The 25,664-nt window shown below is 40.0% G+C and overlaps 3 protein-coding genes across 4 annotated transcripts; 1 reads left to right on the forward strand and 2 right to left on the reverse strand.

Moving 5' to 3' along the window:
• Nucleotides 1-797: 797 nt before the first annotated feature.
• Nucleotides 798-4,489, reverse strand: manf (mesencephalic astrocyte-derived neurotrophic factor). Its single transcript, XM_058632769.1, has 4 exons — nt 4,286-4,489; nt 3,344-3,471; nt 1,484-1,625; nt 798-1,365 (listed from the first exon to the last, which is right to left on the reverse strand). Exons 1-4 carry the CDS (start codon nt 4,371-4,373, stop codon nt 1,181-1,183), a joined length of 543 nt encoding a protein of 180 aa, XP_058488752.1. The 5' UTR covers nt 4,374-4,489; the 3' UTR covers nt 798-1,180.
• Nucleotides 4,490-5,143: 654 nt separating this feature from the next.
• Nucleotides 5,144-17,132, reverse strand: pigu (phosphatidylinositol glycan anchor biosynthesis, class U). Its single transcript, XM_058630751.1, has 12 exons — nt 16,987-17,132; nt 14,255-14,319; nt 12,734-12,793; nt 12,505-12,567; nt 12,259-12,368; nt 11,964-12,064; nt 11,305-11,402; nt 11,069-11,223; nt 10,469-10,612; nt 10,179-10,303; nt 9,397-9,539; nt 5,144-8,188 (listed from the first exon to the last, which is right to left on the reverse strand). Exons 1-12 carry the CDS (start codon nt 17,114-17,116, stop codon nt 8,075-8,077), a joined length of 1,308 nt encoding a protein of 435 aa, XP_058486734.1. The 5' UTR covers nt 17,117-17,132; the 3' UTR covers nt 5,144-8,074.
• A 299-nt stretch (nt 17,133-17,431) lies between these two features.
• Nucleotides 17,432-23,772, forward strand: psmf1 (proteasome inhibitor subunit 1). Of its 2 annotated transcripts, XM_058630756.1 has the most exons (8): nt 17,432-17,581; nt 18,045-18,234; nt 18,987-19,139; nt 19,691-19,773; nt 20,409-20,594; nt 21,786-21,842; nt 22,476-22,637; nt 22,753-23,772. In XM_058630756.1, the coding sequence occupies exons 2-8, from the start codon at nt 18,106-18,108 to the stop codon at nt 22,802-22,804; spliced, it is 822 nt and encodes a 273-aa protein (XP_058486739.1). In that variant the 5' UTR covers nt 17,432-17,581; nt 18,045-18,105; the 3' UTR covers nt 22,805-23,772. The 2 variants fall into 2 exon arrangements, with proteins under 2 accessions (XP_058486739.1, XP_058486740.1); XM_058630757.1 differs by lacking the exon at nt 17,432-17,581 and having other exon boundaries at nt 18,002-18,234.
• Nucleotides 23,773-25,664: the final 1,892 nt, after the last annotated feature.

The following is a 25,664-nucleotide window of genomic DNA, read 5'->3' on the forward strand; positions in this document are numbered from 1 at the left end:
CAACAATCTCAGAAACATGCGAGTGACGAAATAAGATCCTTTTAATCCGAGCCGACGCCCTCTGACCGCTCACACACACACACACCAAAGAAAAAGAAGAAGGTACAGTGTGTAACATTTAGAAACCATTTACCTCACGTTTCACAAGTGTTGTTGAAACTTTGTACAAAACCTGGTCCGTAGAGCTGATCCACCTCCTGATATCAGTCTATAAATGCCAATCACATGACTGTCCTATAGTTTGGTTGAGAGGCTGCGACTTAATTACGACTTTGACATCATTTATTTTAGAAGAATTTGCCCCCAACGCCCCGCCCCCTTCACGAGGGACCTATCATAGCAGCGGCTGCGCAAATCTGCCTTGTTTGTTTTATATGCGACAAACTATAGACTGAATTGTTAGAATCAGTCGATTAAAGAATAAAATGTGTTGAGTACTTCCTGCATGAGTGGAGTACAGTCACTGAACGTCGGGTCGTGATTCTACATAAACATTTGGAGATTAGCGCATGAGCGTTTCCGGGGATTTTTCAGTCTTATTAAGTGATCTACAGTTGGACATTGTTCGGTGTGATTCTTGTGTCGGATGTCGAGCTCTCTGACCAGTCAGTGGCCGGCAGTTTGTTGACGTCACATTTTTAGTATCGACTCGGCGAGTCCTATATTCCTATTACTAATGGAAAAGCACCGTATGATTTTGTTTGGATCAGAAATACAAGAGATATCGGCTACGGGTTCTGCACTTCTGAGGTAATGAAAGAGAACAAATCATACAATCACGGGATAGTACACAAAAATTAAGTATAACACCTTTATCTTCAATATTTGTGCCAAACGAAAAAGAAAAGAAAAAACCCTACATTTTACACACTGTACCTTTAACAGAAGAACATGGAGGTTTCCAGATTCATATTTAGGCCTATATTTTTATTACAAAAAGGTTTCAGAGTACAATGAATATTAAATAAATGTTCATGTCGTTCTAGGTTCTCTTCTCTTCTCTACTGGATGTTCTTCTGTGTTTACCCCCCCCCCCCCCCAACATGTACACGTCTAAATCTGTAACCCTTTAAAAAACAAACATAAACAGACAAAGGTCAGGTGCTCGTGGTCCTCACTGACAGCAGTCTGGTCCAAACTGAGTCCAAAGTTGTGCGTCTGTGTGTTTTTTGTTGTTGTGTTACAAGTCTGTCCGTGCTTTGGCGGCCACTGGCGCATATTTGGGCATGAGCTCCGTGATTTTGCGGATGAAGTCGGACTTTTCGGCACATCCTTTGCAGGACTCGCCCCACTCCTCCAAGATCTTCTTCAGGTCCTTCACTTTGAGCTTCTTCAGGTCCACCGTGCTCAGGTCCAGCTGTTTGTCTGCGCGGGACAAAGGACACAAAGTCGTCACACACACACACACACACACACACACACACACACACACACACACAGACACAGACTACGTGAGCAGTGTTTGACTTTGTTTTGTTTTTACCGTATTTGAGTTCACAGATCTGCCCGTCCTTCTTCTTGAGTTTCTCACAGATCCTCTCCACGGGGATGTGGGAGCCGAGCGGCCGAGAAACCTCGTTGATGATCTTAGTGGCTGCGTCAGACGTCGCCCCGATGTAGTAACACTGGACAGGAAGGAAAAAGAAAGAAGGGTTTTAAGAGATTCACGGCATTTTACTTTGATGAATATGTGGATTTTTGAGTTTTTTGCAGGAGAAACAAAAACGTTCAGTGAACACAAACTTCTGGGGTTTAGTTCATTTAGTCAAAGAGGCAAATATTTCTACCTCCATCGTTCTGATAATATTGCACATTCTTACACTTCACTGACAGACAGACAACACACAGACCCAACGACAGACAGACAATACACAGACCCAACGACAGACAGACAGACAATACACAGACCCAACGACAGACAGACAATACACAGACCCAACGACAGACAGACAATACACAGACCCAACGACAGACAGACAGACAATACACAGACCCAACGACAGACAGACAATACACAGACCCAACGACAGACAGACAATACACAGACCCAACGACAGACAGACAATACACAGACCCAACGACAGACAGACCGACAATACACAGACCCAACGACAGACAGACAATACACAGACAGACCGACAATACACAGACAATACACAGACAGACCGACAATACACAGACCGAACGACAGACAGACAATACACAGACCCAACGACAGACAGACAATACACAGACCCAACGACAGACAGACAATACACAGACCCAACGACAGACAGACAGACAGACAATACACAGACAGACCGACAATACACAGACTGAACGACAGACAGACAATACACAGACCGAACGACAGACGGACCGACAATACACAGACCCAACGACAGACGGACCGACAATACACAGACCCAACGACAGACAGACAGACAGACAATACACAGACAGACCGACAATACACAGACTGAACGACAGACAGACAATACACAGACCGAACGACAGACGGACCGACAATACACAGACCCAACAACAGACGGACCAACAATACACAGACAGACAGATCTAACGATTGATAAACAGACTGATCGATAGACAGATGGAATGATTGACAGATCGATAACAAACGAGCAGATAGATGGTGATCGATAGAGAGATAGAACGATAGATTATTAATTCCCCAGAGAGATGAAGTTGTCATAGCAGCCTGGACACGAGGTACAAGAAGAAACACAATACTTATAGTATTTAAAAAATATTTATAATTAACAGAAGGTGCATGAAAAGATAGGAAAGATATATAAATATAATATATATATTATATTATGTTAATATAATATATATATATATATATATATATATATATATATATATTATATTATATAATATAATATACGGGATCTCAGGTCTCTGGAGTGAACAAAACATAAACAAATAGAAAGTGTTGATTGTGTTTACCAAACCTCAACGTTTGTCAATTGTCTTTGAATCATTTTTGTTTGTGGACAAAACACTTTTCTTTGTTATATGAAGCAAAGAAACCACAAGATATTCACATCTGAGAAACTGAACATTCTGAATAACTAGTTTGAATGATCGGAACAGAGGCGATAATATATTATAATAATAATTATAATAATAATAATAATAATAATAATAATAGATAATATAAACGGTAAAAGTCACAGCGTTTGTGTGTGGAATCCCGCGTCAGGGGGTTTCAAGTTGAGGTTGTGCCGAGTTTCCGAGCTGGAAATCCAAGTTCCGGAGGCGAACTTGGATTCAGAGCAGGAAAATTCAGAGTTCCGACTACAGACACACGCTAACAAATTCAGAATTGAAGATTACTCACAAAGCGGTTCTCTTTGCCTCTCGCGTCCTTGCAGGTCTTCACGAGAGCCTTCTCGATGTCCACGCTGTTGAACTTCACATCGTTGTCACTGAGCGACTGGTAGAACTTCCCGAGGAATGTGATGCACACTGGGAAACAGAAAGGAAAACAAGTCAGAAAATAGTATTTTCATTCAAACAGTTTCCCCTCATTCTTATCCATCTATTGTCACGTTGGATTTAAGTCATATTTTAAATGATTTCTCTCTTTCTCTTGAACTCTGACTCTAACGTGTCGGCATGTTCAGACTGGTGAAATTGTTTTTCCTCAGCTCCTTTGGGGCGTTTTCTCTTGTCGTTGATTTAGAATGGTATTGTAACATGTCCACTTTATTAGGCACACCTTCTAAGAACCAGGTTGCACTCACTTTTGCCTTCAGAGCTTGTACTGCAACATTATTCATAATGGGTACGACGGATCATTTTAACACCTTATTACCGTAACAACAATTTTCTCCCAAAACATTTTCTCGTCAAAAGGAGCAACATTTTGTTTATTTCTTTGGAGTTTAATCTTCGTCTAATTATGCAGCCATAATAAAAGCCTAGTATTATTACTACACTATTAGTGTTATTTTAAAAGAGATTATGAACAAACGTGCGGGTAGTACGTTAATTTAATGCTAACTATGTAAAAAGTAGTGGACGAGCGTTGAACAGGTGTACCTAATAAAGGGGCAGGTTAGTATATCGCTCAATTGTGTGTTAATTAAGGGAGTCCCTTTGAGAACCACCGTGTTTGAAAAGGGTTGTACGAATAGAGCTTGGTTGACCGATTAATCGATTAAAAGGTCCAGCCTTTTTTTGCGGCAGTTTCCGTCATTTTCATCATCTTTACAAAGTTGCTGGCAGCCATTCTGGCGATGCTAACTGGATGCTAATTGGAGCTAACAGCCGGACGTACCTTCACACTCTCCGTCTTTCAGAGCTCCAGCGGCACCCGGCACCAGAGCGAGAGCGAGAGCCACTGACAACCCGCTTAGAGTCAACATGATTCGGCGCGGGGAGAAAAACGTGTTAAAAGGCCGCTGGTGGAGGAGGGACAGTCCGCTTATGTGAAGCTCATGAGCCGCCGCTGCCGCTTTCACTACGGACGCCGGTAAAAGTGGGATCGTTCCACAGGCTTCCCGGTGACACGTCACACTTACAGCGAGACTCTATTGGTCAGAAAGTTCAACGGTTTCCGGGTTCCTCCACGCACTCTCCTCTGATTGGACAGGAGCAGAGCACTCCGGGAACAACGTCCAGTTGGCGCCGTGTGATTGGTCCACGGCCGCCGCGAGCCCTCATCGCGGATTTACACGTGATGAAAAGCGGCGAAAATGTAATACAAATAAATATTTTAAATAAAATTAAAAAGCGAACTAAAATGAATGAAAGTAGAAGGAAAAACAAACAAATTGATAACGAATAAAAAAAACTATTGTTTTATAGTAGTTCATATAATTATTTTTTGACTATTAGGGCCACATGTAAAAATAATAATTAAAAGTAATAATTGGAAGCAAAATGTATGTAATATATGATGACTTTAATCTCAGAATTATTTTTCCTTTAATTGTTAGAGATCTAAAATCTAATTAATACATTTGAATAAAAATAAACTCATTTATTTTTGAAGATTGAATTTCAAAATATAATTTCAATGCGTTTACACATGAATAAATAAAAAATGAAGAATTGTAATTTAAACATAAAATAACAAAAATAATGACGCCAAAAACACAATATTTGATGTTGAAGAAAAGAAAAAACCTCAAAATTAATAATTGTCATTTAATAACATTTTCACTCATTCAAACCCCTCCACTTTATTATCTGTAACAAAACAAATCACCTTTTCTATGTACAGTATCAAAATCAGAAGAGCTTTTTCCTCTGAGACAACAGGAGAAAAAGACAAAAAAAATTAAAGACAAACACAAACATTAAATCTCTTTGCAAAGTTTTCAGTGCAGAAAATAAATAAATAGGACTCAATGGTATCAAAACTTGATTTCATCCGAGCGGTTTAAAGACAACTTAAACGCAGACTGAAGAATGCAGACGGACAGACTGTTTATGAGTGGAAAGTCCATGTTTGGCTGTTTTGTCACTGATTCCATGCCCACTTTCACACAGACGCCGATCAACAACTTTATTTTGCTTATATTCAAAGAAAAGGTTTCAAACTTAAAAAATAAGGTTGACAATAACTTATATCTGTGTATAACTGGTCGTATCCAAACTAAAAAACTTATTATACTTATTGATTAGTGGGGGTTATAAGCATGACAGAGTGAAGTGCTGAAAAAAAGGCAAAACAAGACTATCAATTACAAATTGACAAATAACTGGAAATTGATGAGTGAGTTACCGACACAAAGTCGCCTTCTGTGCCTGCAAAACTGCAGCGTACGCTGACCAAAAAGCCTCACCTGACAAAATGTACGCCCGTTTAAGTCTATGATATCGTGATATCATGTGTTTGTTGCTTTATCTCACCGTTTGGCAGCTCTTCTTGACTGAAAACTGAAGTGTGTGCCGCCTTGTAAACCGTCAGTGCCACCCCACATCAAAGTCCATAAATAAAACCAGAGATTTTACATCACAGCACGCAGGAGTTGTCGATCCACTGCTGCCTCTGTCACTAATGTTATTTTATTAATTCTGTCTTTGAAATCCTTTGTTCACATTTATCTCAGTGACACAAACTTGACAAACACAGCAGCAGTAGACCACCTGTGAGCTAAAAACACTGATTTTCTCTATGGACTTTGGTGCAGGACAGTGACTGGTTTACCAAACGTGCATTTCCTCTTGAAAAAGGTCGTCTAACAGCGCTATAAAGCAGCAAAGGCATTCTTACTGTATCAAAGACGTTAACAGGCAACAACGTTATCAAAGGCTCACCTAGTATATATAAAAAAGTCAGTTTTAACTTGCGCACACATTTCAGGCAGTACACCGTCAACCAAGAACCTGACAAGGGTGGATTAAGTAGTGGAAAATAGCCACGGCGACGTTTTTGAGGTGTTAAGGTTGTGTCGACTGTAGAACTGCTGTCAGTAATCTGTGTTAAATAGCTTCATATTCTAATCTAATCTGACACGCTTCTTTCAATCTCAGGATCCAATGGAACTCTTCCAGTTTCCCATAACACTTTAATCTCACACTCAATCCGGAGCCAGAACTCAGGCTAAATCTGGAATTTCCAAGGTCAAGGAACGGACCCGGAACTCGGATTTTCCAACTCAGAAACCCGACAAAAAAAAACAAACAAAGAAAAAGAAAAATAAGGCCTCTGAATTAGACTTACTCAAATTAAAAACACATTCACTGTCGTTGTCGTCTTTTTTGTCCCGACACTCTCCGTTGAGTAGGGAGAGAATCTGTGAGGCTCATGATCATAATTCTTTTTTCAGGCAGCAGAGGCTGTCGTAGCAGTTTGTGTTCTATAATGTTACTGTTACTGTGATGAGGTTACAACTGGTTTTCACTTATGATGCAACACTGATGTCGTGGAGTGCGGTAGTTAAAGCTGCAGTAGGCGACGCGTGGTCGTCCATCGATAATTCCATAAAAAGCTTTAAAGTAGAGATCGACCGATGGGTCGGTTTTCTCTTATCTTTTTTTTTTTTTTTTAACCGCCTGATAAAATAAAACTGTAACAAATACCAAAAAATGTAAGTCTCAACTTCAGCAAACACTTATTGTACGAGACTAATGTTCTGTCTCTCTCTAAAGTCTAAACTCAATATTAAATACATGTTTTAGTTTCTATGAACAGAAAATGCATCATTTGTAATAAATTGCCACTTAATAAATAATTGGCAAATATCGGTGCGATAAATGGTCCACGTCTAGTTTTAACATGTAAAAAGCCTTTTCAAATCTGATGAATTAGTGGAAAAAAATGAAAAACATGATTGGAGAAACCTGGCTCATAACGGAAGACTTTGACTTGAATCACAGATCACTTCCGAGGCGGAGAAGGCGCCCCCTATTGGCCGTTCTACTACTAGCTGTGCGAGCACGTACCTTCAAGTGGAAAGTCACAAATTCAACATTGGGCTTAAAACTGCCGACGCTGCAGAGAAAGCTAAAAATAAAAAAGCTATTTTATTGTCTAAAATAGAGTTGGACAATAAAGTGTCCTTGTTTGTCTGGTGGAAGACAAGACTTTTCAAGACTCCCATCTTGAAAAACTCATTTTTTAACAACCTGGAGATGAGAATCGTCGACATCCTGCCTACTGCAGCTTTAATGAGTGTGTGAGGAGGAAAATAAAAAGGGTCAAAAACAACAGATTTCTTTGTTCCTGCTGCTGCTGCTGCTACACGAGCCAGTGTCAACATAAACGTTAGTCTGAGAGAATGTGAGAAAAAAATGTCAATGTGTGTGGGCTTCAAAATAAAAGCACTGAGGGGGGACTTGGAAACAAAAGTCTCCAGATGTGGCTGTGAGGAAAAAAAGAGGCATCTTCAAAATAAAAGCAGCCTCCGCCACCTTAGTTTTGTGTGACGTGGGTTTGTTTGCATATGAAGTTGCACCAGACTCTCGTCAGCTCTGAGGCTCTTTTTTTTTTTTTTTTAAATGCTCCACAGTTTGTGTTTGTTCACTTTGAGGCAAAGTGAGAACTCCAGGAGCTTCCTGCTTCCTGGTGGAGGCTGTAGGAGTGTGTATGTGTGTGTATGTGTGTGTATGTGTGTTTTTATTTGAGAATGAGTGTTGCCTCAGAGCCGTCTTTCCTCTTCAGGTACAGTCCATAGGTGAGGTGGTGTTCTCTCCTCAGGAAGGCGTAGAAATAATCAGACACCAACAGGATCTGAGAGGACACAGTTTAGAGTCACTTAACACTGACTGATAACAGGAACATGTGTCATGACACAATAAATTATGGTATGAGCTTATTATTGCTGCAACTACTGGTTATTCTCATAGTCGATTAATCTGTAGACTATTTTCTCGTCAGAAAATGTTGAAAAATGTCTTATTTTGTCAATTTAAAAGAGGCTAAAAGAAAACCAATTCATTTTGGTCCTTAATTAATAACCGATTAATCGTTCCAGACATGAATCAAATCATAAAATCTATGTTTTCTCTAACAATTTAGGTTATTTCACTCACATGTGCTTTTATATCATATTTTTTATTTCTTATATTTAAAAGGTGTAAAGTTTAAAGTTTTGTTTTTTTAGATCAATCAAGTACATCAATCTATTTAAAAACATACAAAAAAACAAGTTGTTAATAATATTATAATAATAATAATAATAATAATAATAATAATTAGTTACTGACAGAGAGCAGCAACACCAGGAATATAAAAAACATGCCTCTCGCTGTAAGACCGACTTTTACAACTGGAAACAGACGTTTGTGGCACATTTGCAAACTGTTCACGCCCCACACACCAAACTCCAGAGAGAATTTATATATTATAAATTATATTAACATCACAGCACACACGAGTTGCTGCCTCCACCAGCGACTTCAAACGTGTTGTTCTGTGACTTAAGTGTTTAGAATCGTGCGTACGGACCAACTTAAACGACACAAACATAACAAACAAAGCAGCAGGAGAGAAAAACGCTGATTTTCTCAACGGAGTCTGGTGCAGGAGAGTGAGCGGTTAACAAACTTGATTTTCCTGTTTTACAGTGGCATGATATAACAGCACTACATCCTCTATTAAATCCTCTGCTCACATTTCCACACTACACCTCACAGGGGTTGTTGATGCACTGCTGCCTCCATCATAGAGTTGAAATGTGTTATTTTTTCAACTTATGGGTTTAAAATGCTTTGTTTAAATTTACCCAAGTGACAAAAACTTACCAAATGAGGCAGCAGTAGACCAGCAGCTCCTGCGTCCCTGTGAGCTAAAAACGCTGATTTTCTCAATGGAATTTGGTGCAGGAGAGTGAGAGGCTTACAAAGCTACACACACATATGTCAAAAACATGAACTAGCTGTTAGTTAGACTATTAGTGACACACACACACACACACACACGCACACGGGTGTCCCTACCTGAGCCACATTGAACAGCAACGTTATGGCGTAGTAGAAGTTGGAGTTGGCGCTGCCGGCGTAGATCCAGAGGTGCCAGAGAACCGGGAACAGAGCGGAACACGCCAACAGAACGCAGGACACCAGGAAGATGTTCCTCAAGACTGAATGAGGAGAGAAACCAGGGAGAGTTATTTCATCAAAATAACATGACATGGAACAGATTACATGACAGTTAAACTTCTTTAATCCAGGGAGAAATGTCTTCATAGATTAGCATAGCGTAGCAGTTTCCCTTTAAATTCAATCTACACATTCAATGCATGCTCCTGTAATGGCTCCATTAGCACGTTATAATTCCAACATGTCTGACAGTGAATTTCTTCATGATCGTAGTATACTTGATTATACGTGATAATGAGAACCTACACTGTATTATGGTGATGATATTAGCTAATATTAATACAAATAACAGAAAAGTATATATTTATTTTGACGTAGTATAATCTACAGGAGGCAAGTGAAGACTATATTGATTTTTTTATTTAAAGATTCATTTTGCATCATAAATACATATTTTATTGTAAACTATTTGTTACTCCATATCAAAACAAACACATCTATTTGGAAATTCTGTGCCATATCATCACAAATGTCATTTTTGCAGTATAACGTGATTACATTTGAATCTGGAGAGCTGTTTTTTTCCTCGGTCATTTGAGTTTTAGACCCCTGCTGTACATGTACATGATAAGTGTAAACATATTCATCTCTGTGCAAAAGTGAAACGCTTATAAACTCACATCTGCTCAGGTGACTCCACACAGGAAGGAAGGACATGTAGAGAGCGATGTCTCCTACTGTGGGATAAGACTTAAAGATGGAGATGACAGCCAACTGCATGAATATCAGGAACACCGGATGCTCTCTGAAACACACACACACACACACACACACACACACACACACACACACACACACACACACACACACGTACATTAGGGCGATGTAGAGCAGCCTACTCAGAATAAATAGAAGAATGAGCAGCTTGGGGGGGAAAGGGACAGTGGTCAGAGTGGGAGCGAGGACATACTTGAGTTTGATGGACAGAGGGATGGTGTAGAAGAAAACATTGATCTGGAAAACGCAGAGGAAGAAGAGGCGGAAGTGTTCAAACATCTCGGCGAAGAAATACCAGAAGAGGCCGATGTTGGGGGTCAGGTCAGGTACGGAGAGACTGGAGGGGAGACGGAGAACAGACACAGTCACAGTGAGGACGACAACAGAGCGGGAGATTTTTACTCTCACGTCAGTAAAGTTTATATTTACAGCAGCTTTTGTTGGTACATGGACGCTTACAGAGGAAGTCAGGGAAACTGATTTTAGCCACTTAACTAAGACTCACTTCACACTTAATATCTGTTCCTACTTAAGACTACTTTACCTTCAGAACACCGTTGAGTCAAACACTGAAGTCCCAAAATAACACATTTTGAACTGACTGATGAGGCAACAGTCGATCAACAACTCCTGTGAGCTGTGATGTTAAAATCAGCCCTTTGGTGCAGGCGGTGAGCAGTTTAAAATCTTAGGTTTACCAGTCAGAGAAGATTTATTTGAAAAACAAATCTTAAGACTCTTTCAATAGGTGGCTATAAATGACTTCCTGTTCAGGTAACTGGTCACCACTCACATGAAGCCGTAGACTGAGGGCAGGTAATCCCAGGAGCCGAGCAGGAAAAAAGAGAGACAGACGATGACGGAGAGGCTGCCCAGGTACATGAAGGCATACTCCGCGATGAACCACCAGAAACTGGCGCGACGGAAGTTCACGGGAATGTACTGACGCTGGGACACAACGACAGACACAAGTTCAAGTTTTTTACAACAAGTACATTTGCTGTCAGATTTAGTCTGAAGTTTCCATACCTGCATCAAGTAGAGCAGCGCTGGAGCGCACAGAGTGAGAGGGTAGATGGACTGATACGTGGACAAGGACAGAAACACGGCACTGAGCAAAACATTTCCTGCAACACAAACACAGTTCAATCAACTCATGTGAAGTTGTTTTAAGTTGCTCTGGAGGAGAATCATTGCAATAGCTTAAGATTAAATATAGAAGGCTGCCTGCAACGAATGAACCGTTAGTCCATAAAAAAATCAGAGCGTTTTGTCCACTAAACCAAAATCAGTCAGTTTTTATGATTTATTTGCTATATGGAGCAAAGAAACCGTAAGATATTCACATTTGAGAGGCTGAAAAAAATCTGTTTTATTTATTAACACACACAAAGTGATTCTGATCATTTATAATTCAAATGCACAAGCGTATCTCGGGGTAGCCACTATGAGCAAAACCAGTCAATAATAACCTTGACGCAGTACTCACCCACACAAACAGCATAGCAACAGTACTATGTGATGACAACTGTGAAACAGTTACAACAGAAGTTTTAACGGTAAACTGCAATCTGCAGTCTCACCTTTAGGTGTCACTAGTCCTTACACACTGGACCGACAAGATTTCAAAATCGTAAAAAACACAATTCCAGGTGCAAAAACTTAAGTTGTTTAAAATCTGGACGTACCCCTTATTGTAGAGAGGATGAAGAGGGCGATGACGGCGTTGTTCAGACCGCAGGTCGACTTGGCGACACAGGACAGGATGGTGAACGGGTTCAACAGATAACTGTGGCGAAGAAAATCATAAGAATTAAAGTTTTTACAGAGTTACAATTAATACAGTAAGCCGGTTCTAAATGATGAAGGCTGGTTCTGCTTCAGCGACACGACAGAGCCCATAACTCACACGAGGCATCATGGGAGATAGGACTAAAGTAGACAGGTAAAGTGGATGTTTCTGTGTTTTCAATAAGTACTTACAACATGGCTACTTTCAGAGGGATGTAGTACATTTCTTTGGGGCTTCTGATGAGCTCCAGACAGTCGAGGGGGTAGCGGTCGGCCTCCAAGGCAAATTTCTGCTTTCTGAACTGAAATCAATGACAACGCCATCAGTACGAGGACGTGGAAAACACAACGCGCTTCAGCCACGACACAGTAAGTCTGAATTCCTGCGGAAAAATAAGCATAAAACACATTTATCTGCACAATCTCCGATTTTCTCACCACTTGTTTGTTGTAGTCCTTCACGGCCATGTAGAGCGCCACCGCAGTGATCACATCTGCCAACTAGAAAACACACGACAACAAGTCATCAGCACCAGAAGAAACTAGTATTCTTCCATTTAATCACATGAATGTGGTATTAATTATATATATATATATATTGTAAAAAACGAATCATAAGGAAAACAAACAAACGCATGAGGCCCATGTTTTTCATCGTCCCACTCACCATAAATGTCACCTCAGCGTAGTCCACCACAAAGTGAAAGAGGTAAATGATGAGAGGCGTCTGAAGAGAAGAGAAAAGAAAAGGATGTTCTAGAATAGAATAGAATAGAATGCCTTTATTGTCATTATACAAGTTGTACAACGAGATTTACTTGACTTCACCTTGAAAGTGCATACAGCTAACAACGAAGAACAATAACAACAACAACAACAACAACCAGTGTATGGGTCAAGGACATTAAAAAGAAAAAGTGACCCTAGTTAACGTGAGGTGGGTTTTCAGTTGCAGCGTACTACATTAAAAGGATATACAGCCATCAAATTCTTATTGCACAATATGAAATAGCAGGTCTGTAGCAGGGTTTAAATATAAAAAGTGCATTTCTATGAGACGTGACCCATAGCAGGGTATAAAAAATAATAAATAAGACTATTTCCACAGTATGAAGTGTATTTTTTTTTTTTTTTAACAGTATATGAAATATAGAAATATAAATATCACAGTGTGAGATATGATTTTAGCAGCATATAGAATATAAATATCACAGAGTGAAATGTAATTTTGCAGTATATAAAAATAGAAATATAAACATTTACACAGTATGAAAGTGATTTTAGCAGGGTACCATTTAAAAATACAGATATTGCACAGTTGGAAGTAAACTGCGCATGTGTGAAGTAAAGCTACTTCCTGTCACGATCATTTACAGCTGTTTCAGGGATTTTAGAGAGAAAAATGTTGAATAAATAGACTTTATGTTATCTTTCATTTTGGAAGTTATTCTTAGACAATAAAAGGCATATCTTTGAATATTAATAATAATAATAAAAAATGTTTTTAATGTTATTTCATTTAAAAAGTTATTCTTGAAGATAAAATGCATTTTTTGATTTTATTTTTTCAAGTTAGTAGTTATTGTTACAAAATACTGTAAGTGACGCGTTTTTACCTTTTTTCTTAGTAGTGATTCTTACAAAATAAAAATACTTCTCTTCATGTTATCTTATGTTTCACTAGTGTTTTTCCTACTAAATAAGATTTTTATGTTACCTTTTTCATTTTAGCAATTGTTTATTTTATTAAATAAAATAAATGTTTATATTATCTTTCGTTTGAGTAGTTATTCTCCCCAAATTTGAGTTGTTTATTCTAACAAAATAAAATACAACTTTTCATGTTACCTTTTGTTATAGTAGTTATTCTAAAAAATATACACGTTTTCCTCCCTGTTGTGCCAATGTCAGCTGACATAGGGTGATAGGTGGGGTCACACCCTGGACAATTCACCGGTCCATCGCAGGGTCACATAGAGACAGACAACCACACACTCTCACCTACAGTCAATTTAGAGTGTCCAATTTGCCTAATTCCCATATTGCATGTTTTTGGACCCACACACACACTCTTCTTGAGTGCTAACCACTACACCAACCATGTGGCCACTCTTTTTTCACATTTAGTTATATTTCATTAAAATCGTTCAAAATTAGGATTGATAATGTTTGTATGTGTGTCTCTCACCTCATGGAAAACATCTCCAGAGTATGGTGACACTCCCAGATCAAGCAGAGCCAAACCTTCAACCACTGCAAACAAACAAAAGGATTTACAAAGGTTTGTTTGTGCAAAATACAATAACAAACCAATTACAGTCAATTTAAATATAACAACGTAGGTTGGACACTGTTGGTATGAACATTAAGGTACTTTCAATTCAATTTAGTTGGATATCTATTGCTCTTCATCATGTATATACTGTATATATTTAATCGCTCCAACATGTCACAGAAAGACAGCATCAGTCGTCACACACCCCCCGACAGCTTTTATTTTAATGATGCAACTTCCTGCTGCAGCTGCTTAGTGAATAATTCATGATGAGTAGAGGTGCATCGCTGTGGCTTGCCTGTGAGTGAGTGTGTGTGTGTGTGTGTGAGTAGAACAGGGTCTAATCCACAGAACAAGGTCTATCCTGTTAAAGAAAACCCTCTCAGTGTTTCCTCCAACAACAGAAAAAAAGAATCCACATCTTCGCTTTAAAACAAAACAAGGTCTTCCTTGAAGATGTACAAGGAGATGTACAAGTGGGTTTGGTCCTACAGACCTCTGATCTGCAGGACCAAACCCACCACCAGGACCATCCAGGTTTGGACTGAGGAGGCCTCTGCAGCCTTACAGGACCGCTCTGAACAGACAAACTGGGAGGTGTTCAAAAGGGATGCAGACCTAGAGGATTACACGTCATCTGTGCTGTCCTACATTCACTTCTGCACCGACGCTGTTCTACCCACAAAAACAATCACGGTTTTTCCCAACCAGAAGCCATGGGTGGACTGGACGGCACAGTGCGGTCCCTGCTAAAAGCCCGGGATGCAGCCTACAGAGCAGGAGACAAACTAGCTTATAGCAGGGCCCGAAAAGAACTGAAGAAGGGCATCCAGCTGGCGAAACACTGGTACAGGCAAAGCATCGAGGAACACTTCCGCGACAACAACACCCACAACATGTGGAAAGGCATCAGGACCATCACTGACTACAAGCGTAGTGAGCAGCAGGCCAGCCACGACCCCACTCACACACACCCTGACACCTTAAACAGCTTCTTCAAACAGCCTGTTGGTGAGGATACGGGGGTCCACTTCTGCACCCCTGATCCTCAACACCGGAGCGCCGCAGGGTTGTGTGCTCAGCCCAGCCCTCTTCACTCTCTTAACACAGGAATGCTCTGCCATCCATCCCACAAACATGGTTGTAAAGTTCTCGGATGACACCACCGTGGTGGGTCTCATATCCAACAATGATGAGACCCACTACAGAGAAGAGGTCCAGCACATCACACCATGGTGCTTCAGGAACAACCTTATCCTGAACACCACCAAAATAAAGGAGGTCATAGTAGACTACAGGAGGTCCAGGAAGACTGAACACGCTCCACTCAGCATACACGGAGAGGCAGTGGAGCGTGTAGACAACATCAAGTTCCTGGGCATCCACTTTTCCTCTGACCTCTCATGGACTGTGAACACTTCACACCTGGTGAAGAAGGCCCAACAAAGGCTCTTTTTCCTCAGGAAAGCTGAAGCGGACTGGACTCTCTCCTCAGCTGCTCACAATCCTTTACAGAGCCAAGATAGAGAGCATCCTGTGTCTCAGTGTGTACGGCAGCTGCACGTCACAAAACAGGAAGGACGTAGCCCGGGTGGTGAGAACTGCACAGGGGATTGTGGGCCGCCATCTACCTGATCTGGACTCTGTTTACACTGCACGACTCCAGAGGAGGGCCAGACGGATAGCAACAGACCCCACCCACCCGGGCAACGCTCTTTTTGCACCACTTCCATCAGGAAAACGGTACAGGATCATCAGATCCTCAGGGACAGCTTCTTTCCCAGAGCTGTGAAATCAATAACCCCCCTCTGTAGTGGATGACACAGGTCTTGCACTAAGCTGCACTTTATATTTATATTTATCATACCACCGCCCCTCTTTCCCCCTGTACATACATTTCCCTGCACTGTTCACTTGCAATTTGCACACTTCACCTGCAATACCTTATCTTGTTTTCTGTTTTGTTCATTCTGTTTTTCTATTTGTTATTTTGCTTTTATTTTATCTAGGACATTTCAATGTGTGCTGAGAGTCTCGTGAGATTTTGTTATGCTTGCATAATAACAATAAAGAATCTTGAATCTTGAACAGGAATGCTCCATGAACTCTACAATTCCAAGTTCCAATTACAAATGTAACACAAAATCCCTCTTATTTATAAATCACTATTAAACTTCTGCGATAACTAACGATAACTTCTGCCTAATTCAGTCACCTATCACCCTAAAAGGATGTAGTTTTCAGGGCATGACAAGGCCCTCAAAGTGCTCGCGGTATTACAGTATGGTGACATTTTGATTTCGTTAACATCCCTGTGTAGACAACCACAGACTATGAAAAGGTTGATGAGGAACCGGACACAACAGCGGGTACACCTGCTCTCAGCCCCAGTGAAGGCTCCGGTGGCTCCGGTGTCGCCGGTTGATGCAACAACAGAGAGCCCCAACACAACACAGTGAACATAATTAATATCAGGGGAAAATACTCATTTAAGTCTTATTTGGTACTTTCATTGAAGTGTTTGAAGCCGCGGGTTAGCTAAACCGGTTTGACATCACCGGGTAACAGCGCCGCGGTGAGGAGGCAACCGCAGCCGCGTTTTAGCGACAAAAACAGCCCCAAAAAGCCGCCGAAGGTCCGCTTACCTCTCTTCCAGGCGGTCAGGGGCGACACCACCTCCACCCTCTCCGCAATTAAGTCCGTTAAACAGGACCTGAAGAGAGCAGCGCGGATAGTGACGGCCACAAGCAGGAGCAGAGTCAACGGAGCCGCCATCTTGACAGGGAAGCTGAAGCTGTCCGCCCTGCGAGCGAGGGACGACGGGAAATGTAGTATCTCTGTAGTACACCGTACCAACGGAAACATGCCGAATAATAACAATAATAACGCGACTCTGGACACACGGAATCACACAAAATTAGATTAGTGTTTCAAATAAGGATTAGCATTAATATTAATATTATTACTATACGTAGTAGTAGTAGTTTTCTAAAACTAAAAAATGATTAGTCATCATCAAAGAATCGGCATTGAATTTGTGCGACGTATTTGTCTACAAATAATTTATCTGTTTGGAGATGGACTTTAACGGCATTGCAATACTTTATCGTTATTATTAATGTTGGGGTTTTTTGTGGATCATGTTTTTTCCCCGCTTTAGTAGATAGCGGAACCAAGAAGCACGAGAACTTTTTCACCGTCGGACTCTTTATGCGTTGGATCAAAACACGCCGAACAAAGGTCTGTCAAGTTAGAAATATTGTACACTGTTTTCCGTTAATGATTGTGCGTTTATATTTATATGCATATATTATGATATATTATTATTATTTATTATTACATTGATTTGATGCGTTTTTCTGATTGAAATATATTATCATCATTTCTTAATTCAGCTTAACTGATGCTCAGTATAGACGTATCGGTTCCAATATAAACTATACTGTTCATTTTAATGTAACATCATTTAAATACGGGGTAGTGCATACAGCTGTTATTTTTTGTTTTAATTTTGTAATTCAAAAATTGTTATTGTATTCTCTTTTTTAATCCTTACTAAAAGAAATAACCACTTTATTACGTCATCCAAAGATAGGCGCAGGTGTGGTCGTTGTTGTGCTTTTACTCTGAAAGGCTCAGACAGGAAAACATGAGCGTCGCTGTTACCGTTGACTGATTGACGCTTTCGTTTTCGCTTCTACAGAAACTGCTCTGTTGTTGAGGTTGGAGTTGTTGGACGGGCGCGTACACACATAAGAGGAAACATGGCAGGTTTGGAGGTTTTGTTCACCTGCGTCTCTGACAACATTAGGTCAGCACACGACGCCGTGGTTTGCTTCGTGCACTGGGAAATGATCAAGAGCGGATACCGGTGTGTCGGCTCCGGAGACACGGTGAGAACATCATTATCTCAACGCTTTTATTCACCAGACTGATGTGATGTGACGCCTCGAACCAAACTCCAGTCAAATACTGACGCATTTTAATGCTGCGTTGAACCGGTTTGTACAACATTGGTTCCGGGTGAACGTTGAAAGTCGTGGAGCTGAACATCTCAATAACAACTGCCTTGTAATTTATTTACGCCGAATAGAAGAAGAAAGCTTACAACATACATGTAAACACTTCTGTCTGCTTTCGTGAATATATTGAACCATTTTCTTCTAAACAGAACTTAATTTGAGATTTCTTTAACGAGATTCTGCATTCACCACCCACCTGCATACATGTAGATAGCTAACCTGACAACCTGTCTTGATTAGATATAACTTTTACAAGGTATGTGAAAAATAATCACTATCTACTAAAATAAATATAATAAAACAATAACATAATTTAACTGAATTGTGATTTTAAAAAAAGAATTGTGATAGAAAATCACCCACAAAATAAGACATTTGGGAGATGAGTTTGAAGGAAAGGCAGCAACGAGAATGTGGGTGAAATAATATTGAAATTCTAAAACAAAAGGTGTTTTTAACTCAGTAATCTGTTGTGTGATGTCATGTTTATTAGCAAGCTCACATGCTAAATCATATTAGAAATAGATATTGATTGTAAAGATAGTCATGACTCCATTATAGGCTGTATATTACTGATCTGTGTTTAACTGAACATGCTGCTCTTTTCTCTGTTAAACCTGCAGCCCAGTGGCTCTGATAAGAAGTCGGAGATGCTGCCCCGTGACTGGAGCAGCAACAGGGAGATATACAGCCTGAGATACCAAGCAAATGACAGCAGCGCACAACTGCTGCTCAAAGCCATGGTCGTCGACTCCAGTTTGATCTTCAACCTGATGGTAAACTCACTCACACTCTCACACGCACGCACACACACACACACACGCACTCACTCACTCACTCACTCACTCACACACACACACACACACACACACACACACGCTGCAGACACCACCAGCTTCAACAAGAGCTTTGAAAATGTGTCATTAATCATTCAGCCAAAGTTGATTGATTATCTAAATTGCTTAATATGTCAAATTTGGTTGAAAACACAGTGAAATAACGGAGTATGCTCTACTCTGAAACACGCAGTTCATTAAAGTGAAAATAACACTTTCTTACTGTATTTCTAGCCCGTATAACCAGCCTTTTTCTTATTTTACTTTTCCACAGCAAAGTGAGAACTTGTACTTACCACTAGATGTCAGCAAAGACAACATCTGAAATGTCTGAATGTTTTAGATCCGTTCATTTGTTGTAATAACATTTCAGACACTATTTCTGTCCAAATGAGACTTAAATCATGTTTAAGTTTTGTATGTCATTTTAATCCTGTGTGTGTGTGTGTGTGTGTGTGTGTGTGTGTGTGTGTGTGTGTGTGTGTGTGTAGAACCTCAGCACGCAGCAGGTGTCAGACTTGACGGTGAACATGAGCGATCACGTGAACGCTGATCAGTTGCACACATTTGACAGGTTGGTGTGTGTGTGTGTGTGTGTGTGTGTGTGTGTTATTTGGGCCACACTTGAAAAAGTAAAGATATAATCTTTGATTAAAGGGAAAGTTCAGGGTTTTTTTAAGTGACATATTGTGCATGGTGGTGCAAAAGCTGGACATGATAACATCTAAGTCAGCTTAAGTCTAAAACATCTTAAGAATAATATGTTCTCTGCTTCATCTTCAGCTCTTTGGTTTGTTTTTGTCGGAAACTGAAGTTTGTAAATCTCTCACTCTCCCGCACCAAAGTCCAGTTAGAGAAGTTGGAGAAACATCAGTGTTTTCAGCTCATACTGGTTTTAATGCTGCTTCATTTGCTACATTTGTGTCACTGAGGTTTTCAAACGTCAGAGTCACAAAATAACACATTTGGAGGGAAACGGTGAAACAAAGACTTCTGTGTGACATGTTTGTGGGCTTTGGTGCGGGAGAGAGGGCGCTTTAACAAAGTGACACAAACTTCACTTTCCTGTTGGTAAAAGGTATCGAACAATAAGGTAAACTAGTCCTTAAGACGTCTAAGTCTTAAACTGACTTGACCTTTAAACATGCAGCTGTAGGACAGAGTGGTTATTCCTTTAAAATATATATGTACACATGGACATTTTCACAGTGTCTACAAAGATGCCGACAGTCTGACGGTGAAGGTGAGGACTCAGCTGCTGCCGCCTCAGGAGACGACGACAGGACGGAGGACGACGAGGAAGAGTCGGAGGGACGAGGACGAGGAGCAGAGGAGAGGAAGAGAGGACAGCGACCCCCTGCGCATCCCCAGCCGACATCATCCTCATCCACACAGGTCGGTGAAGACGGGAAGCTGCGACACGTGACACTGATGTTTGTTCAGTTCCAGTAATAGTGATGGTTAACCTTAGAGTGTCCAGGAAATGACTGTCCTCTGAAGTCATGGAAACCAGACTGTGTGTGCGTGTGCGTGTGTGTGTGTGCGTGTGTGTGTGTGTGCGTGTGTGTGTGTGTGTGTGCGTGCGTGCGTGTGTTTACAGCAGTGAGAGAGTGAGTTTACGTGGTTTGACGTGAAATGTCACAGGAAGAGATAGAGAGAGATCGTGAGCTACAGGACACACACACACACACACACACACACACACGCGCGCGCACACACACACACACGCGCACACACACACACACCTTCACTGTGCTATGACTCGATCAGATGAGATGCGAGGTGAAGTCAGCAGTTTATCGACCTCGCTGCCGTCGCCTCGTCCCCGGAGAGACTCGGCGGGGGGGGGGGGGGGGGAGGGGGAGATCAGAACAGTGACAGATGGAGAGGACTAAAACCTGAGAGAGAGAGAGAGACAGGAAGAGCGAGAGTGACCGAGTGTCACAGGGAGACGGAGGAGGAGCGATGATGGATGAGAAAGCAAAAACTGAGTCAGGACGAGGCAGAGGAGGCAAAGAGGAGGAGGAGGATGGAAGGAGGGAGAGAGGGAAAGATGGAGGAGCAGACGACAGGAACAAAGAACTCATAAAGTTTAGATGAATCAATCAGAGAAGCCTGTGTGTCGGTGTGTGTGTGTTTGTATTCATGGCTTTGTGAGGACATTTTGTTTTGGCCCCACAAATTTAAATTTAAGGGCTTTTTTAGGGTTAAGATAAGGGGCTAGGGAATGAATTATGTCAATCGTGTGTCCTCACTAAGATATAATAATGAAGTGTGTGTGTGTGTGTGCTTAACCTCTAAGACTAAATCTATGAAATGTTAAAGAATATCTTCACCATTTTCACCCTTTCTGACTGGAATCATGTGTAAACTGCTCATTCTCCCACACCAAAGACCAAAGACCAAAGACCATGAAGAAAATCATTGTTTTTAGCTCGCGAGGTTCCAGGAGCTGCCGTGTTTGTAATAAACAAAACTGTCTCGGTTCAAACATCGTTGTTGAGTGTCAGACAAATCAAAGAAAACCATTATATTTCTGGATAAAGAGTAAAAATAACTAAATCTGCTTTTTGTTCACTTATACAGGCCCAACCCCATGGTTCCTCCCTTTGCTGCAGGAGGAGCAGATCTGGATCCATTTGGGTGAGACTGATTCTCTCTCTCTGTCTCTCTGTCTCTCTCTCTGTCTCTCTCTCTCTGTCCTTTAAAATAAATGACACAAATCATATTTAAAAGTCCTTTACACGCATGTTAAATTAGTGAGTTGTGAAAACATGAAGAACTGCACATTAGTGGTATTAGTGATGTATCATCGTCCTTCCTCATATATATTTTATATTATTTCAAATATATATTTGAATATTATTTTCTATTATAATATAAAGTCTCTGCCGCTTTCATTCGCGGGCGTCACTACCTCATGTTGCTCAAATGAATGAGGTTAAACTTGAGGGGAAGTGACCTGACCTGAAGAAGAGGGAGTTTACAGCAGGATAACGGCGCTCCATCCACCTTCAATACATAGACTTTATGACCTTTGACCTTTCTTCAGATATTATGATGTATTATCATAATACATTATACCATTGTCTCGCGTCGTATCGTGATATTATTGGTATCGTGGACCATGTATCTCGTACGCTATGGTGAGGTACCGCGTGTTTCCCACCCCCTAATGTACATGTTTTAACTTTAACTTTAACTTTAACTTTAATTTACCAAACATTGTTTTACATTTAAAAGAGAAGTAAAGAAAGTGGCACCTGTCGTCTCCAGGTCTCACGGCAGCGGCGGGATGATAGTTGACCCGTTGAGGTCGGGTTATCCTCGCTCTGGTTTTGATCCGTCCAGTGGAATTCCCGACATTCTGCCTCCTGGTGCCGTTCCCCCCGGAGCTCGCTTTGACCCGTTTGGACCCATCGGGCAACGGAGACCAGGGTGAGCGAGTCACACACACACACACACACACACACACACACACACACACACACACACACACACACACACTGAGACAGATTGTGTTACTTATGCATGATGTGTCCTGTCTTTCTAGGCCGGATCCAGATCACATGCCTCCTCCTGGTTATGACGACATGTTCATGTAGTTTTCCTGCAGCAGCAGCAGCAGCAGCAGCAGCCGCAGCAGCCGCAGCAGCAGCAGCAGCAGCAGCAGCAGCAGCAGCCGCAGCAGCCGCAGCAGCAGCAGAGTCAGAGTCTCACTTCACCTCCTCCCTGGTTTAATCCAGTGCAGTCCCCTGACCTGGAAATGACATTTTCATTCAGCTCCAACATCTTAATAACTTCCATTATGTGACAAAACAGAAAAAGCTTCCCCACAAATAGAGACAGTGTAGATGAAGGATTTCCAAAGACTGGGTCGAGGCCCACAGATGTTTTTTTGGCGGTCCCCAAACAAAGAATTTTTCCCAACTTTTAGTTAAGATTTATGTGTTTAGGTTTAAAAAGAAACAAAGCATGCATAAAATGAAGTTTTAACTCATTTACTTAACATGTTTTGGAAGATGTGTTAGGTTTTACACATATGGCTGTAAATGAGTCACTTCATTTTGCACTAATTTGTTCTAGTCACGATTTATATTGTGTTTAAATGATAGTTTAAAAAGTGGGTACTCGTACAGAAAGTTTGGGGGAAAATAGGGCTGCAACGACTTGGAGATGATTAATCGATTACTAAATGTATCAATTAATCAGTTTGAAGTTTTTTTTCAATAATTAAAACAAGTTTCTCTGATTTTTCAGCTTCTTAAATGTCAGTATTTCCTGGTTTCTTTGCTCCATACAACAAAGAAATAATTAAAACTAAATCATTTTAGTTTTTAAATCAACACTTTTCAGCATATTATGGATCAAACAACTCATTCATTAATGGAAGAAATAATGGACAGATGAATTGATGATGAAAGAAATGGTTGGTTGCAGCCCTGAAAGAAAGTAAACATTTATAATGTATAATGTGAATTAGAGGTTATATTTGGATTATCCTGAAAACAACTCCTGTCTGTTTAGATTTTCATCGTTTCATCATTAAATTGCATCTTGTTCTTGAACAAAATGTTTGTTGTGCAAATCTTTAGAAAGGCTTGAACAGTGATTGTTGTTTTTCTTTATTTAAGGTCATAGTTGATGAGGAAGTTCAAGCCTAAGCACTTGTTTTTTTGAATCCTTTTAACCGCTGATGTTTTACCTTCTCTATTCTGAATATTAGCAAGAATTCAATATTTCTATGTAGTTGAAAGTTAGCTAAAAGACGACATTACTGGCAGCATAAGCTAGCAAGCTTTAGGTTATCTAAAATATGACATTCTGGAAAACACATTTATCTATTTAGCTAGGTAGTTAAAAAGTGAGCTTAAAGATTACTGACAACATATTTAGCAATCTATTTGAAAGTTAGCTCAAAGATGACATTCTGGAAAACACATTTATCTATCTAGCTGGCTAGCTGAACGTTAGCAGAAATATGACTTTCCTGTTAACATATCTATTCATGTTCCTTGTTATAATAAAGTGCTTTACCAATAAAAACAAGTTAAAAGACATAAAACACAAAAAAAAACATGAGCAGGATCAACCTGAACAAACAATAAAAATCTGTAAATACAGAACGATAAATAAAGCTAATGACCACATCTGTAGATATATTTTTTACTTTTAAAACAAATGATAGGTTCAGATTTAGGAGAATAAAATGGCCAGAAAATAGACTGGATTAAAAAACAACAAAACAGAGTTATTTTATTGTTTACATTAGCAAAACAAAAATCACAGTTAAAAACCAGCATCATTGGTACGAACATGAAACTTTTACACAATCACACACTAAAAACATGCAGGTTCACTGACCTGAAGCACAAAGCAGAGTTTTAATGACACACACACACACACACATATGTATATATATATATATATATATGTTTGTTTGTATCTTATCGCTTCATTTCTGTTAACGAACATTCAAACAATTCCTCACATTCATCATTGTTTCACATTTAAACTATTTTATTTTTCAGTCAAATGTAAAAACACGTGTTTTCATCGTAAGTTTCGCAGTTTCACACTGTTCACAGTCACTGTGCTCTTCACAACACGAGGAAGACCTCTAATCTTTATTCATCTGAATTCATCTCTGATTCATCTTTAATCAAACAGGGAATACAATGTAATAATAATTATAACATGGATCTTAAACAGGCTGTAATTTTGTTTTTAAAAAATCAAAGAGAATTTCCTCTTTTTGTTACTAATCCTTAGTCCTGAAAACGTGTGAAAGTACAAATTATTCAAAACAAAACAACTTTGACCTCTGACCTCATGCACCAAAGGAATTCAACATCTGACCTCATGGGAGTTCGTATAAATACTACTTTTTACATTTAATGTCTTAAAATGACATTCTAATAGATTTAAATCTCATAATTTCACTCTATAATTATGGAGAATTATGGCCATATGTGAAAACGATTTTGTAAACAAAAGTCATCATTTTAGGGGAAAGTCAATCAATTCTTTATATTTGTTTTGTTTGTTTTTAAAAGATATATTCACATGTGGCCCTAATCCTCTTCAGTAGATATTTCACCCCAACAGCCCCACGAACACAGGGTGAAATATCGCTTATGACCTTATTAAATATGCGTCTATTCCATTCAGAATTATGTTTTTACAATTGTAAAGTCTGTATATCATGATATTGCGTGAGAGACACTGCTGTGATGGCGCCACCTGCTGCATTATGTGTTTATTGTGTACATTCACTGGGTCTTGGAGTAAAATGCTACTGCTGTGTGTTATATTTGTGCATATATACTTTCTTTGTATTTATATATTATGATATCTATCTATCTCTATATAAAGAGTAGAACTTTTTTTGTTCTTTTTTAGTATGTTTGATCTTTACTGGATTTGGGTAACCCTGGATCCCTTTTTTTCCAAAGTGATTAATGA

This window comes from Solea solea, chromosome 6, assembly GCF_958295425.1.
Source record: "Solea solea chromosome 6, fSolSol10.1, whole genome shotgun sequence".
In the NCBI taxonomy this organism is placed as follows: domain Eukaryota; kingdom Metazoa; phylum Chordata; class Actinopteri; order Pleuronectiformes; family Soleidae; genus Solea; species Solea solea.

Bases quoted from the DNA above. Each gene is read 5' to 3' on its own strand.
- manf (XM_058632769.1), bottom strand. From the start codon at position 4,373: ATGTTGACTCTAAGCGGGTTGTCAGTGGCTCTCGCTCTCGCTCTGGTG. The intron at 1,626-3,343 runs GTGAGTAATCTT...CTTCCTGTCCAG, and splicing joins GAGGCAAAGAGAACCGCTTT to TGTTACTACATCGGGGCGAC. The intron at 1,366-1,483 runs GTAAAAACAAAA...TGTCCCGCGCAG, and splicing joins GATCTGTGAACTCAAATACG to ACAAACAGCTGGACCTGAGC.
- pigu (XM_058630751.1), bottom strand. From the start codon at position 17,116: ATGGCGGCTCCGTTGACTCTGCTCCTGCTTGTGGCCGTCACTATCCGC. The intron at 12,568-12,733 runs GTGAGTGGGACG...TGTGTTTTCTAG, and splicing joins ACGCTGAGGTGACATTTATG to TTGGCAGATGTGATCACTGC. The intron at 8,189-9,396 runs GTAGGGACACCC...GTGTCCTCTCAG, and splicing joins TGCTGTTCAATGTGGCTCAG to ATCCTGTTGGTGTCTGATTA.
- psmf1 (XM_058630756.1), top strand. From the start codon at position 18,106: ATGGCAGGTTTGGAGGTTTTGTTCACCTGCGTCTCTGACAACATTAGG. The intron at 18,235-18,986 runs GTGAGAACATCA...TTAAACCTGCAG, and splicing joins GTGTCGGCTCCGGAGACACG to CCCAGTGGCTCTGATAAGAA. The intron at 19,140-19,690 runs GTAAACTCACTC...GTGTGTGTGTAG, and splicing joins GTTTGATCTTCAACCTGATG to AACCTCAGCACGCAGCAGGT.